The sequence below is a fragment of the Melanerpes formicivorus genome, unplaced genomic scaffold, assembly GCF_026170545.1.
Source record: "Melanerpes formicivorus ecotype bairdi unplaced genomic scaffold, bMelFor1.0.p_v2 SCAF_51, whole genome shotgun sequence".
Classification (NCBI taxonomy): domain Eukaryota; kingdom Metazoa; phylum Chordata; class Aves; order Piciformes; family Picidae; genus Melanerpes; species Melanerpes formicivorus.
Window position 1 is genome coordinate 1196480 of NW_027142403.1, and position 15363 is coordinate 1211842.

A 15363-nucleotide genomic window follows, 5' to 3' on the forward strand; every position below is an offset into this window, starting at 1 on the left:
CAGGGAGGTGGTTGGGATGCTGTCCCTGGAGGTGTTTAAGAGCAGGCTGGATGAGGCTGTGGCCAGCCTGATCTAGTGTGGGGTGTCCCTGCCCATGGCAGGGGGGTTGGAACTAGATGATCCTTGTGGTCCCTTCCAACCCTGAATGATACTATGATACTATGATACTATGATAGGATGAAGGGCAATGGCTTTAAGCATCAGGAGGGTAGATTTAGAGTGGATATCAGGAAGAAATTCTTTACAGTGAGGGTGGTGAGACACTGGAACAGGTTGCCCAGAAAGGTCATGGGTGCCCCCTCCCTTCAGGTGTTTGAGGCCAGGTTGGATGAGGCCTTGAGCAACCTGGTCTTAGTGGGAGGTATCCCTGCCCATGGTAGTAGGGTTGGAAAGAGCTGATCTTGAAGGTCCCTTGCAACCCAAACCAACCTATGAATCTATGAATCTGGGTTGCAAATGGTTCCAAACAGCTTCCCTGCAGTTATTCGAGCATGAGAGATGGTTTCTCTGGGCACAGGTCAGGTAAATTTGGTAATTTGAATATAAACTGAACTCAGAGAGCGAAACAAGGAGTTAAAAAAAGCAGTGTTGTAGTATTTGTGTGTGACAAGCCACAAAAGATAAGCAGGGACTTACTGGGGAAAAAAAAAAACAGAAGCCATAGATGGAGATAAATTCTCCACACAATTTAGCACATGCTTACTTCATAATGAAAGAATGGAATTGGGGCACAAACAGCTCATGTAGAAAAGTGAAGGACTACATTAGGAGGAAATTACACAAATGAAAGTGCTGCAGAATTTCAGGGGCTCTGGGGACATCTTTCTTGGATTTGCTGCCTTTTAGTCACCCCCTTGTTTAACAGTGGCTCTGCTGCTGAGCAAGCAGGGAGGAGCTCTTCACCTCACAGTCCTGAAGGCTGGTAAAAAGGAGCAATTGTACTTCAGCCCCATGGAGCTCTCCTGAGCATGGCCTGTTGGTTTGTTATTGTCCCTCTGCTATTACAGAATCAGACAGAATCACAGAATGGTCGGGGTTGGAAGGGACCCATAGAGATCATCTAGTACAATCCTGCTGCTAAAGCAGGTTGACCTACATCAGGTTGCACAGGAATGTGGCCAGGTGGGTTTTGAAAGTTTGCAGAGAATGAGACTCCACAACCTCTCTGGGCAGCCTGGTCCAGTGCTCAGTCATCCTCAAACTAAAGGAGTTTTCCCTTAAAAACTATTAGAAAGAGCTCTTGGTAGCAAGCATGTCTTCTTTTCCCATAGCAGGACCAGGCCAAATATGTAAACTCCTCTCTGCCTTCACACTTCAGCATCTTCCCACACCCCTTGTGTGTAAAATCCTGCACATACATACACATCTATGTATATGTGTATGTAGAGTCATAGAAACATTAAGCTTGGAAAATACCTCTAAGATCATCAAGTCCAACCTTCTACCCTTCACCTCTATAGCCACTAGACCATGTCCCAAAGTGCCACATTTACTCCTTTGTTTTTAACAGCTCCAGGGAGGGTGACTCACCACCTCCCTGGGTAGCCTGATCCAGTGCCCCACCACTCTTTTAGTAAACAAATCCTTCCTAATATCCAACCTAAACATCCCTTTGCTCATCTCCAGGCCATTACCTCTTGTTAGTTATTAGGGAGAAGGGGCAAGCACCCACCTCAGTCCAGCCTCCTTTCAGATAGCCGTAGAGAGCAATAAGGTCTCCTCTCAGCCTCCTCTTCTTCAAGCTAAACAACTCCCAGTCCTTCAGCCTCTTAGAATAGAATAGAATAGAATAGAATAGAATAGAATAGAATAGAATAGAGTAGAGTAGAGTAGAGTAGAATAGAATAGAATAGAATAGAATAGAATAGAATAGAATAGAATAGAATAGAATAGACCAGGCCAGGTTGGAAGAGACCTTCAAGATTATCGTGTCCAACCCATCATCCAACACCACCTAATCAACTAAACCATGGCACCAAGCACCCCATCAAGTCACCTCCTGAACACCTCCAGTGATGGTGACTCCACCACCTCCCTGGGCAGCACATTCCAATGGCCAATCACTCTTTCTATGAACAATTTCTCCCTAACATCCAGTCTAAACCTCCCTGGCACAGATTGAGATTGTGTCCTCTTGTTCTGGTGCTGGTTGTCTGGGAGGAGAGACCAGCCCCCACTTGTCTACAACTTCCCTTCAGGTAGTTGGAGAGAGCAATAAGGTCTCCACTGAGAGGAGGAAACCATCTTCTCCTCTCCCTCCCCTCCCCTCCCCTCCCCTCCCCTCCCCTCCCCTCCCCTCCCCTCCCCTCCCCTCCCCTCCCCTCTCCTCTCCTCTCCTCTCCTCTCCTCTCCTCTCCTCTCCTCTCCTCTCCTCTCCTCTCCTCTCCTCTCCTCTCCTCTCCTCTCCTCTCCTCTCCTCTCCTCTCCTCTCCTCTCCTCTCCTCTCCTCCCCTCCCCTCCCCTCCCCTCCCCTCCCCTCCCCTCCCCTCCCCTCTCCTCTCCTCTCCTCTCCTCTCCTCTCCTCTCCTCTCCTCTCCTCTCCTCTTTCTTCTTCTCCCTGCACCAATCCTGCCTGCACCTGGACATGCAGGTGCACACAGGTGTGTTTATGCTTGGAGAGCATGTCTTACAAGGAGAGGCTGAGGGGCCTGGGGTCTGCCTGCACTGATGCGCACGTATCCACATGAGCATGCAGTTGCAAATCCATAGCCGTGTGCCCCTCCCTGCCCCATTATAAAGCAAAGGCAGCCAAGGCTTGGTGTTGCAGCATGAATTTCAAACAGCATCCCTTGCAGAATCGGGAGCCCTTCAACAGGATTATGAATGAGAAAATGTCAGGAGTGTTAGCACTTAATATTCTCGGAGCGAGGCTGCGTTATTTGTCGCTGCAGCAGAGCGCTTGCCCCTGCCCCCTCTGGCAGAGCCCTGTGCACACACACATGCACGTGTGCAGGTCCATTCCCCACCCTTACAAAAAATCCATCTCCCTGGCACACCCTGCACCCTCACCCCACAGGTGCTGTGCTGCAGGGCCACAAACCCAGCAGTGAAGCTTTCCCCTACCCCCCGCCCCATGAAGTAAATAATTGCAGCGCAGCCCCTGGGAGGGGAGCTGCCTGCAGGTTGGGTCCACGTATTATTGATTGAACTGCTGCGATCGATCGGCCCCCAGCGGGCTGCTGTCTGGCTGCAGACGGGCGCTGGCCACTGCGCAGAATTACAGCGAGCCCTGGCGTTGCAGGGACGCTGCTGGGAAGGCGGCAGAGTGGAGGGGGAGATGCAGAGCTGGGGGCTGGGAGTGTACCGTGTGAAGCTGAGAGCCGTGCCTCCACAACCCGGTGGCCAAAGGCTCCCATTTGGAGGCACAGCAACGGATGGGATGGCAAAACCATTCTGTGATTCTGTATTAAGCACTGGGACTGAGCCTTACTGCTTGCCCCAAGCTCCAGCCTGGGCACTGCTTAGGGAGAGCCACATGCAGTCAGAGCATAGCATAGACTGAAGGAGTTGGGGCTGTTCAGTCTGCAGAAGAGAAGGCTCCGAGGTGACCTAATTGTGGCCTTCCAGTATCTGAAGGGGGCCTACAGGAAGGCTGGGGAAGGACTTCTCAGGATCTCAGGTATTGATAGGACTAGGGGGAATGGAATGAAGCTGGAGGTGGGGAGATTCAGGCTAGATGTGAGGAGGAGGTTCTTCACCATGAGAGTGGTGAAACCCTGGAATGTGTTGCCCAGGGAGGTGGTCGAGGCCCCGTCCCTGGGGGTGTTTAAGAGCAGGCTGGATGAGGCTCTGGGCAGCCTGATCTAGTGTGGGGTGTCCCTGCCCATGACAGGGGGGTTGGAACTAGATGATCCTTGTGGTCCCTTCCAACCCTGAATGAAACTATGAAACTATGAAACTATGAAACTATGAAACTATGGAGGGGGACAACGCTGAGGTGCTGGTGGGCGGGAGCCTGCAGTGGGGCTGGAGAGAGGCTCACCTAAATGAGAAGGTGGCTTTGGCCTGCAGCCCCAACTCCCTGCTGCAAGAGCAGTTTGGGAGCAAGTCATTGTGTTCTTGTGTTATACCCTCACCTCACCCAGCCATGTGTAACCTTGTTCTCTTTTTCTCTCCCTTCTCACATCCTGCAGGACCCGGTACAGGGAGAGTAGACAACGGCTCCATGAGCTTGGCCGTCCCACTGTGGCTGCTAGCAGCATCCCTGCTCTGCCTACTCAGCAAATGTTAATACAAGTCAGAATTAAAAATAATTAATAATAATAATAATAATAATAATAATTAAAAAAAAAACCCAAACAACCCAACCACAACACAAGGAAACCAACAACACACAAAACAAAACGCGTTATACAGGAGACAGAGTGAAGAGAGGAGAGAGAAAACGAAAGAGAGGAGAGGGGAGAGAGAGAGAGAGAGAGAAGACTGTTTCTTTCACAACTTTTGTGTGTTCAGGAGTGAAGAGGGGGGAGAGGAAAAATTAGAGCAAAGAAGACTCAGCAACATTCGACCTGAAACCTGACAAGCAGACTAGCAAGTCACCGACTGTCTTGGAGGCAACACGAAGCGAAGGAGAGAACGAGGCACCAGCAAGGATCGTGTCGCCAGAGGATGCTGCAATGCAAACAATCCATCAAAACCTGCAAAGCCAATTGAACAGAAGATCCCTTTTCTTTTCTCTCCTCCTTCCTCTTTCCCATACTCCAACTTCCCTTCCTTCCACCTCTTTCTTTCTTTCTTTTGCAGAAAGAGGTCTTTGCTTCAGTGTCTAGCTATAGCCACTTAACTTTTTGGATGCCCTGGGTCATTTTTGTGAGCCTATGCTCAGCCATTTCATCCTTTTGAAAACAAAACAAAACCAAAACAAACAAACAAAAAAAATTGCAAGAAAAAAACAAACAAACAAAAAAAAAGAAGATAAAAAAAGCCACAAACCAGAGCAAGTCACCTGAAGCTCTCTGCACACTGGTGTCCTATGAAATCCTTCCTCTCTCCACTTCACCCTGTGCTCCTGTGCACCCAGCCCTTGCTAAACACTTTCTTTCCTGTCCCCTCCTTCTTGCAACATCACACTTGCTGGCCTGAACTAAAGCTGTGTCAACTCTGCTGAAAGCTTCTTCCTTTTCTTTTCTTTTCAATCCTCTTCTTCTCCCCCCTCAATTCGACCAGGTGTCTTTCTCTGTCTCCCGTGTATGCCTGTGTGCGTGCATGCGTCCCTCTGTAGCTCTTGCTGCGCCGTCTCTCTCTCGCTCTCTTTCTCTTGCTCTCTCTAAGCATGCAAAGGGAACAGTCCATGTGTACATATGCTCATCCTGCTGTAGATAATGTCCTGCCTTGTAAATGTGAGACAAGATGCTGAGAGGCAGAGAAGAGAGGTGAGGAGAGAGGGGCAGTTTCAACACAGGTTCCCATTGTGTCCTCCTCTCTGGTGTCTTCACTGGCTTTTTGACTTCTGGCCACCTTGCTTGCAGGAGTCAGTCTGCATCCTTGTTTAGCCTTTTTTAATCTGCCACATGCAACCTCTCTGGCTTTCAGGATCCAAGTACCTGCATAGTAGCCCTTGCTATGCATGAGTGCTTTGCACACACACATGGGGTTGTGCACATGTGCATTTGTCCAAATAAGCAGAAGAAACCAGGGCTGGCTTCCAGCACTATGGAGTGCGGTGTGGCCAAACACTTCTCCTGGGGAGTGAAAGCTGGGCTGGTGGGATGTGAGTGAGGAGACCTTGAACATCACCAAGCAGCCATTCCTAGGGATATAGTGTGTGTGTGTGTAGGAACAATGCCTCAATATGAAACCCACAATCTGGTCATTCCTAACCATTTTGGTAGTCATGCAAAGCAGAGCCTTCTGTTGTTGTTGTTCTTACTGTCCTCACTGTTACACAAGGAAACGTGTGCTGTGGCAGGGTGAGCCTGTGTGCATTGCACACCACTGCTACTGCAAAGCTCATTTTGCAAGTTCCATGCTTGAAACAAACTGGGTCAGAAACTCTCCAGGACCTCAGAATGTAAGCAGAAAACCAAATGTCAAGTCTGAAATCCCTCAGTTATGGAAAAACAGCAAAGAGATAGGCAACATAATTCCCCTTGCTCTTCTTTTTCACTCATTAAGAGTGTTGTTCTTCTTGGAGAGGGCTGTCCCTTGCCATCATCTCTTTTCCATGGCAGAATCTCATGCAGAGGTGCCAACAGGAGACACTGCAGTGCCTCCCAAGTGAGGAGAAGGAGAGGGAGAAATCAGGCTGTAGGGAAATAGGGTTAAGAAAATGCTGGAGGGTGTCTGGAAATTGCCACACAAAGCAACAGGTCTGGTGCAGCAGCCAGAGCAATTGGAGAGGAGAAGCTACCAGTCTCACACCTCAGTGGCTGCAGTGCATGTGTGGCAGGGACGGTGGGGAGAAGATTCCTCTGTGTTCTGGCTCATCATGAGCCCTAGCATCCATAGCAACAAAAATGAAAGAACACAAGGTTTGTCAGCCATTTGTTTGGGTTTTTTTTTGGTGTGGAGGGATATGCAGGAAGAACTAGCTAGCCCACACAAGTGACCATCTCATGACAGGACAGTGTTTTACGGGTGATTGACACCACTGAGCTCTCCAGTACCAGCAAGCTTACCTTTCTGTCTTTGCCCTGTGAATCAGAGCAGCAGCAGGACGCTCTGCAGCCACACTTCCAGGCTCTTCAAGGCAAGGGGAAAACAGCTTGGGCTTGCAGCCCTGCAGCATGTGGGAGAGGATGCCCACTGACTGGGCTCCTACTAGGAAGGAAAGTGGGAATTGCTGTCTCTGAGCCCATCTCCATCTTCACAGGCATGGGACACACTCCACCAAGGCCTCTCCCTGCCGCTCAGCTTTCACTTTGCACTGCAGCACTGCCAGCTCCTGCCTCCTTTCTGCTGAGCTCAGCTCTTCTGGGCAGCTGCAGGCAGGCAATTTTTGCAGGCAGGCAAAGGCTCCTTGCTGCCAGCCAAAATGAGGGAGAAAAAGGTCAAGAGATATGAGAGGCTGAAGTTTGAGTGATAGCAGATTTGCTATAGATCTGCTGTGGAACTGGGTGGTGCTCCCTTTGCTCCTCCAAGCCCAAAAGTCATACCTGGAGATGTTTATGTCTTGGTGCAATTCATGCTTGAAAGTTGCCCAAGGCATCCAGGGATGGCTCCCCTCTTCAGAGATGGGGCAGTTGTTGATGGGACTTGTGCATCTCCTTTGGAGACTGGCATGCCTCAGCCCAGGAGAAAAATGTCCTGTGTCCTGTAGAGCATTCAGACACCCCAGTCCTCATGCCTATCCCTTGAGAGGATCATGTCATTTGCTGTCTCAGTAACATCTTCAGAGTTCCTGCTGCTACAGGGTTCCTCATCCCCCTGGCATAGCCATGAGCTGATGCTGCCTCCAGAAGCCAGGGCTGGGAGCTGTGACCTCTCCAGCACACTGGCATGAGGGAAAATACCACGTTGCTGCCATTTCTCATTCTCAGGGCTATACCTAAGCCTGAGTTTCTTGTCACAGGCTTCTTATGAGAGGGTGGGAAGCCTACAGTGACTTCCTGTCACCATCTCTTCCAGGGCTGGGTCAAGCCCACCCTTTTTGTTTAGGTTGAGGCTTCTGTTTGTTGTCAGTGTGGTTGCTATTGTAAGACCTATCCCATGTGTTGTCCTGTGCATGTTTTTGTTGCTGTGGGGTCACTCCTAGGCACTGGGGTCACACACATCAAAGTCACAAGTCCCCAGATATGATTGTGTCACATCTTTTTCAGTTTGAAGGAGTTCTGAGGGAATAGTTTTTTTTTAGATATCAGGACACAGAGGCTTATAGTGGAAGGGAAATATATTACTAAATCAGGACAGCCAGGTTTTGAAGCCATCTACCTGTTAGCTAGAGGAAACAGCCATGACCCTGGTGCTGGGATCTGTTCTTCTCTGCAGGACCTAGGGAGATCTGTGTCTCTGTTGTGTGGCTGCACAACAAGGTTAAAGCCAGTTCTTTGCAGACCTGTCTGAGAAAAGCCAGGAATACAAAGCGTGCCTGTTATCTGCAGCAGTGCTGGGAGTCCCACTTGGTGCAATGTCTGCTCCTGGAGTGATGGGGGAGTTGTGGGTAGGCTGGAACTTGATTTACTCCCAGACTGCATGCATAGAATCATAGAATGGTTTGGGTTGGAAGGGTCCTTAAAAGAACATCTAGATTCACTGACTCCCCCTGCCATGGGCAGGGACACTTTCCACTAGACCAGGTTGCACCTTGAGATGCTTTGAACATCTCTTATTTCTCCCAAACCTGAGCAGGGATTGCTCAAAGCATCTGTTGAGAGGAGAGCCATAGGCAAGGTCAAACACTTTTCCCCATTCTCTTTCTCCCTTCCACCCTTTGACAGAGATGTTGCAAAAGGTTTCCTCATGTCTCAGGCCCTCTTCTCTGAAGCTATTTCTCCTTATCACCTCTACTCTGAGCTCATGTTGCTATCTTCCCCATCCCTTCCCAAAAAGCTGTGCTCTTGCTTCCTGCTGCCTCTCATCTAGTTGGGGACTGGAGGAGACAGGAGTTTGGAATGGGACACCAGCTCCTTGAGCTTGTCAGTGTGATTGTGTTTGATCAATGGAGATTTAACTTTTAGTGTGATAAAAAGAAATGAACAAAACAGGGTGGGGGGAAAAGAAAACAAACCACAACAATTGTATTTCTTCTACTGATTTGTAAATACTACAGGAGTGACATGAGATGTCTGGTAATGTCCAAGCAGAGGAACAAAGATTTAATATACGGCCCCATACTCGCTAGCAGATGTCTAACCCTTTGCAGATGACCGAGAGGAGGCGTGAAGGCAAGTCTTTCTGCAAGGAGCTGCAGAGGGGAAATGCAGCCCCCCCAAGTCACATGAACTCCGCGCATGACTGAGCGTGTTGCTTGGAGGCTGTGTCTGGCCGGATGGAGGCCTGTCTCTGGAAGGCTGGGCAGGGCGACACGGGACGCTCCAGCCACCGCCTGTACCTTGGCAGTTGTGTTCAGTTCTGTTTGTTGGCAGCACCACAGCTTGCAGGTGTGTTGCTCAGTGATGCACTCCCCTCCTCCCCCCACCCCCCTTCCTGCTTTCTTCACCAGTGAAGTTGTGTCGTCCCACGCTAGCACCGAGTGCATGTTAATGTGCCATTCATGAAGACTCCATCGGTGACATGCATTGTGTCCAGAGTTAGTCTTTGTCTGCACACCTTTCTCGTGCCACTGACTGTTCACCACTCAAGCAGACCTTTCATGTACTGCTGCTTGCCCCACTTTTAGTCAAAGTGTATCCAAGCCCCACCAGCTCTTCTTAGCTCCAGGTGCATCCAGACCACAGCACTGAGCCACCTATCTGAGCAACCCCGTTTTGAAAGTCCAGGTTCACAGCATGGACAAAGTCGTCATCAATAGCTACAGTGTCTCCAGGCTGAGTGGAAGCTGTACATGTAGAAGGAACCTGGGGACAGCAACAAAAAGTCCTGATGATTCAAGAGCATTTGGGGAAGAGGATCTGGGAAGCTGGAGGAGCTACTTTGGAGTCTTTCTCAGTCCCACCACCAGGTGATGTTTCAGCTCAGTCTTTCTGCAGTGCTTCACCACATTGCCTCTCCCCGATGAAGGAATCTATGGGCACAGGGAAACAGGTCTTCTCCTCCCAGCCCCTCTCATGGCTCTGCTTCCTCTCCTCCAAGCACACTGACCCACAGCCCAAATCATCATGGTGCTTGATGTGATGTAGCAACTGACACTGAGGATGGCTATCCAAGACAGTCCTACATAGGAGACGCTAGGGAGGGTGAGCAGCTCTCTCTCTCTCTTCTGATGGTGCACAATCTTACTGCTTCTCTGACTCATGTACACAAAACTTCTTGAGTTAGGGATGCCAGGAGCAAACTGTCCCATGGAAAGAGCAGAACCTCAGGTGGGAAGGGATGGAGAAACTGGATGGTAATTTCCAAGATGTGATGCCGGTAGAAAAGGGTAGGGATGAGTGCTGTCCGTTGTCCATGTGCAGAACTCCCAACTTCACCAGCAAGGAGACCACAGCCTCTCAGTGCTAATCTTGGAGTGGCTTCATTTCCAGTGAGATGCCCAGAAGGCTTTCTTTCTTAACTGCATGACTCCTGCTGGCTAAGAGCTGTGTCACACCATTAAAATCTCTTTCTCTTTACCTTCACATAACTTGCTAGAACAACGTTTGGGCAGCTCCAACAACACACACCCCTCCCCACATTTTTTTGATGGTTGGCTCCTTTTAGGGCAGTGTGGTGTTTGCTTGTTGGGTCACTTGTCAAACCAGGAAAGCAGTAGTGAGGCTATGTTGATATGGTTCTCTGTATCTCTGTTGGCAAAGTGTGCAAGGTAAGGACACCAGCCAAGGCAGGATGTGAGAAAGAGGAACTGCTCTCTTAATCAGCCCAGACAAGTGACAAGCAAAGGGGTCCTTCACTTGTTGCAGGCTCAGGTTAGCTGGTGCCACAGTGAGTCAGCCATCTCTGCAAGCCTTGTAGAAGTGCCCAGGCAGTGGAGGAGGAAGGGGCAGTGCAAGTCAGGAGGACATGACTGCAGCACAGGTGGTGGCACCACGTGCACGGCAGGACTCTCTGGGCAGCACAGATGGGGAAGTGCCAAAAATTGCATCCAAGAAGGGCGGTTCCCAGGTAGGGCAGGACCTTCCTTCCCTGCCTATGCTCCAGGTGCTTCAGGCGCTCACCTCCTGGCCCCTCATGGCACGCATGCAATGCTGTGGCAGGCCTTGGTAAGAGACACAGAGTGAGATCATGGTGGCTCAGGCCATGTGGACATTTCTATAAATAACAAGTGGGTCCAGACAGAGATGAGGAGAAAGACCACCTAGGAACCAGCCAGTGAGGAGAGCACTTCCCAAGCAGGGCTGTCGTTCTGTGAAAGTACAATGTTTGCTCCCCATTTCAGCCACGCACAGGCACACATGCACGCCCCTGCCACCTCTACCGCGCACATGCGGCAGTAGTCCTCACGGCTGCTGCACAGGCCCTCTCCTTTCCCACGGCCTCCATCACACACACAGCCAGACACATGCTCCTCCACCTGCTCCCAGCGATGGCTCTGCCTGCACCACCGCACGGTGACCTCCTGAGGAAACCCAGGAGGAGGCACGCAGGCGCCTGTGCCTGTGCGCGCAGGAGCACACGCCTGCGCCAGGAAAGGCAGGAGGGGGGCAAAGAGCAGGAACCTGCCCCCCCTGTGGCACCACCGCCACCTTCCCGAATCTTTCCACTTCCCCAGCTGGAGCCAAGTTTCATCCTCTAGACCTTGAGAACGAAGGCCAGTCCCTTCTTCTTGCTACAAGGTGGGGTGGTTAGAACTCTCCTCATTAACAGTGTTATATACATATAAATATATATATATATCTATATCTTTATATATATTTTTCCCCAGCACTGTAGACATGAGCTGAACTTCTCTTGAATGAAACGAGAAAACGGCCCTCTTTTTATTTCTTTTTCTTTGCCATTGGTTTTAGTTTTGGAACTAGGTCCTGTGAAAGCAAAAAAAAACAAAAACAAAACCCAACCTCGAAGCTCAAGCGTGTGTGTGTGTGTGTTGAAAAGAAATGATCAAAAAAGACAACAACCCCCTCCCAAACAAACAAACAACCCCCCAAAAAACCAACCCCCCAAAAAAAAACCAACCCCCAAAACCCCACCAAAACAAGCAACCCAACTCATCCAAATGAATGGGAAGGAATAAAGACAAACAAACAAACAATGAATAAAAAAAGAAAGCTTTTTGGTTTTTCTTTTCTCAATGTATTTAACTTCTGTTCTCTCGTTTCTGTTTCTTTCCATGTATGAATGCTCTGCTCTTCTGTGATCTTAAGATATAAAAAAAAAAAAAAAAATTACCAAAAAAAAACAAAATAAATACAAAAAAGTTAAATAAACGTGAAAAGGAGGTGATGGTTATTCATTTCCCTTCCCTTGGTTGGAGAGACCAAATCCTCCCCACCCCGGGTGAAAATAGCGACTCAGACAATGGTGGAAAGCTTTAAGGGCAAAACAACCAAAGTTTAGTAGTCATGAGGTCTTGGGTGACAGGTTGGACTTGATGATCTTTGAGGTCTTTTCCAACCTTATTGATTCTGTGATTCTATGAAATCCAGGCATCCTGGGGCCCTGAAACATTTGTGGGAAGGAGCACTGATGTAACAGATGAAGACCCTCACAACACGTGCTGTACCATTCAACAAGTCCAAGTGCCGAGTGCTGCACTTTGGCTACGGCAATCCCATGCAGAGCTATAGGCTGGGGTCGGAGTGGCTGGAGAGCTCCCAAACAGAGAGGGACCTGGGGGTGCTGATTGACAGCCACCTGAATATGAGCCAGCAGTGTGCCCAGGTGGCCAGGAGGGCCAATAGCATCCTGGCCTGCATTAGGAATAGTGTGGCCAGCAGGAGCAGGGAGGTCGTAGTGCCCCTGTACTCTGCTTTGGTTAGGCTGCACCTTGAGCACTGTGTCCAGTTCTGGGCCCCTCAGTTTAAGAAGGACATCGAAACACTTGAGCGTGTGCAGAGAAGGGCAACAAGGCTGGGGAGAGGCCTTGAACACAGCCCTGTGAGGAGAGGCTGAGGGAGCTGGGATTGTTTAGCCTGGAGAAGAGGAGGCTCAGGGGTGACCTCATTGCACTCTACAACTACCTGAAGGGTGGTTATAGCCAGGAAGGGGTTGGCCTCTTCTCCCAGGCAACCAGCACCAGAACAAGAGGACACAGTCTCAAGCTGTGCCAGGGGAGGTTTAGACTGGAGGTGAGGAGGAAGTTCTTCACCGAGCGAGTCATTCGTCATTGGAACGGGTTGCCCAGGGAGGTGGTTGAGTCATCGAGCCTGGAGGCGTTCAAGGGGAGATTGGACGTGGCACTTGGTGCCATGGTCTAGTCATGGGGTCTGTGTTGATAGGCTGGACTCGATGATCCTCGAGGTCCTTTCCAACCTAACATACTGTGATACTGTGATACTGTGTAGATTAATGCATGTATCACAGCAGAGAGAGGAAAGTGTTAAGGCTGAATTCAAAATTCAAATTTTGACCATGTTTCCTCTGAAGGCCACAGCGTCCCCATGGCACAGCCCCTGACTGCCTTGAGCCACCAAATTTGTCCGTGGAAAGCACATTGACCTCCAAGGTTCAATCATCAATGCCAGCAGCAGAAAGCACTGAGCACTCAGCCACCAGCTAAAGAAAGTTCAGACCTTTTCTAAGCTCAGCCCAGGAAACAGCAAGGAGAAGGAGAGCAAGAACATAGCATCCAACCAGTGGTCTGACCTGAGGTGTCCCATCAGTGCCCATGGGTGCACCTAGGGTGCAGCTCCCCCTCTGCATGGCTGGCATGGGGTGTTGCTCGTGCCTCTCCAAAATGCAGCCTGCACTTTGGTGGTTCACTGAGAGAGTCATTAGGCATTGGAAAGTGCTGTCCAGGGAGGTGGTGGAGTCCCCATCCCTGGAGGTGTTCAAGAGGGGATTGGACGTGGCACTTGGTGCCATGGTTTAGGCATGAGGTCTGTGGTGACAGGTTGGACTTCATGATCTTTGAGGTCTCTTCCAACCTTGGTGATACTGTGATACTGTTTTACAGAGAACCACAGGCACCGTGACAAAGAGAGAGAGATCCCCCAAATAAACATACCCAAGAACGTCCCATCCACACCTGGGGGTACACCCAACTCCCCCCCACCCCCCACCCCAGGGTTCTTCCTCCCCACCCCAGGCCCAAGGGAGGTGGCTCACACCATTTTACCTAGACAGCAGCAGGGGACAAAAGAGGAAGTAGAGAGCCCGCGTGGATGTTTTAGTATCACAGTATCATAGAATCAGTCAGGGTTGGAAGGGACCACGAGGATCATCCAGTTCCAACCCCCCTGCCATGGGCAGGGACACTCCACATTACATCAGGCTGGCCAGAGCCTCATCCAGCCTGCTCTTAAACACCTCCAGGGACAGGGCCCCAACCACCTCCCTGGACAACCCATTCCAGGGCTTCACCACTTTCATGGGGAAGAACTTCCTCCTCACATCCAGCCTGAATCTCCCCACCTCCAGCTTCATTCCATTCCCCCTAGTCCTATCACTGCCTGATATCCTGAGAATTCCCTCCCCAGCCTTCCTGTAGGCCCCCTTCAGATACTGGAAGGCCACAATTAGGTCACCTCGGAGGAGCAGAGGATTATGGGTGAAATACCTGGTTTGCTGTGACTACCCAGTGGGCTGGACCCTTTCGGGACCTCCCAGGTGTGGTCTGTGCAGTGGCATCCAGGCCAGCACCCAGCCTAAACCACCACACCTTCCTTGCGCACCTTGGATTGTCTTCACCCTCACCTGGCCAAGCTGGCAGCTCATGGCTTAGATAGCAACACCCTGCACTGGGTTAGAAACTGGCTGGAGGGCTGAGCCCAGAGAGTGGTGGTGAATGGTGCCACATCCAGCTGGCAGCCAGGCACTAGTGGTGTGCCCCAGGGATCAGTGCTGGGCCCCACCCTGTTCAATATCTTTGTTGATGAGCTGGATGAGGGCATTGAGTCCATCATCAGTAAATTTGCTGATGACACCAAGTTGGGGGCAGATGTTGATCAGTGAGAGGGTTGAAGGGCTCTCCAGAGGGACCTTGACCATCTGGACAGATGGGCAGAGTCCAACATGATGACATTCAACAAGATGATCCTTGTGGTCCCTTCCAACCCTGACTGATTCTATGATTCCAAGTCCAAGTGCCGGGTGCTGCACTTTGGTCATAACAACCCCATGCAGTGCTACAGGCTGGGGTTGGAGTGGCTGGAGAGCAGCCAGGCAGGAAGGGGCTGGTTGACAGCTGGCTGAACATAAGCCAGCAGTGTGCCCAGGTGGCCAAGAAGGCCAATGGCATCCTGGCCTGAATCAGAAAGAGTGTGGCCAACAGGAGCAGTGAAGTCATTCTGCCCCTGTACTCAGCACTGGTTAGGCCACACCTTGAGTCCTGTGTCCAGTTCTGGGCTCCTCAGTTTAAGAAGGACATTGAGCCTCTTGAGCGTGTCCAGAGAAAGGCAATGAGGCTGGGAAGAGGCCTTGAGCATAAGCCCCATGAGGAGAGACTGAGGGAGCTGGGATTGCTTAGCCTAGAGAAGAGGAGGCTCAGGGAAGACCTTATTGCTGTCTACAACTACCTGTAGACAGGAGGAGGTTGGTCTCTTCTCCTAGGCAACCAGCAGCAGAACAAGAGGACACAGTCTCAAACTGTACCAGGGAAATTTTAGGGTGGAGGTGAGGAGAAAGTTCTACCCAGAGAGAGTTGTTAGCCATTGGAATGTGCTGCCCAGGGAGGTGGTGGAGTCACCATCCCTGGAGGTGTTC

General features: G+C 50.5%; 1 protein-coding gene across 2 annotated transcripts in view; it reads left to right on the forward strand.

Moving 5' to 3' along the window:
• Positions 1-4278, forward strand: part of LSAMP (limbic system associated membrane protein) — a 392022-nt gene extending 387744 nt beyond the window's left edge. For both annotated transcript variants that reach the window (XM_068160584.1, XM_068160585.1), the window contains one exon: positions 4134-4278. In XM_068160584.1, the coding sequence (XP_068016685.1) occupies positions 4134-4231 (98 nt within the window). In that variant the 3' untranslated portion in view covers positions 4232-4278. The remainder of the gene's footprint in view (positions 1-4133) is intronic.
• The last annotated feature ends 11085 nt before the right edge of the window (positions 4279-15363 follow it).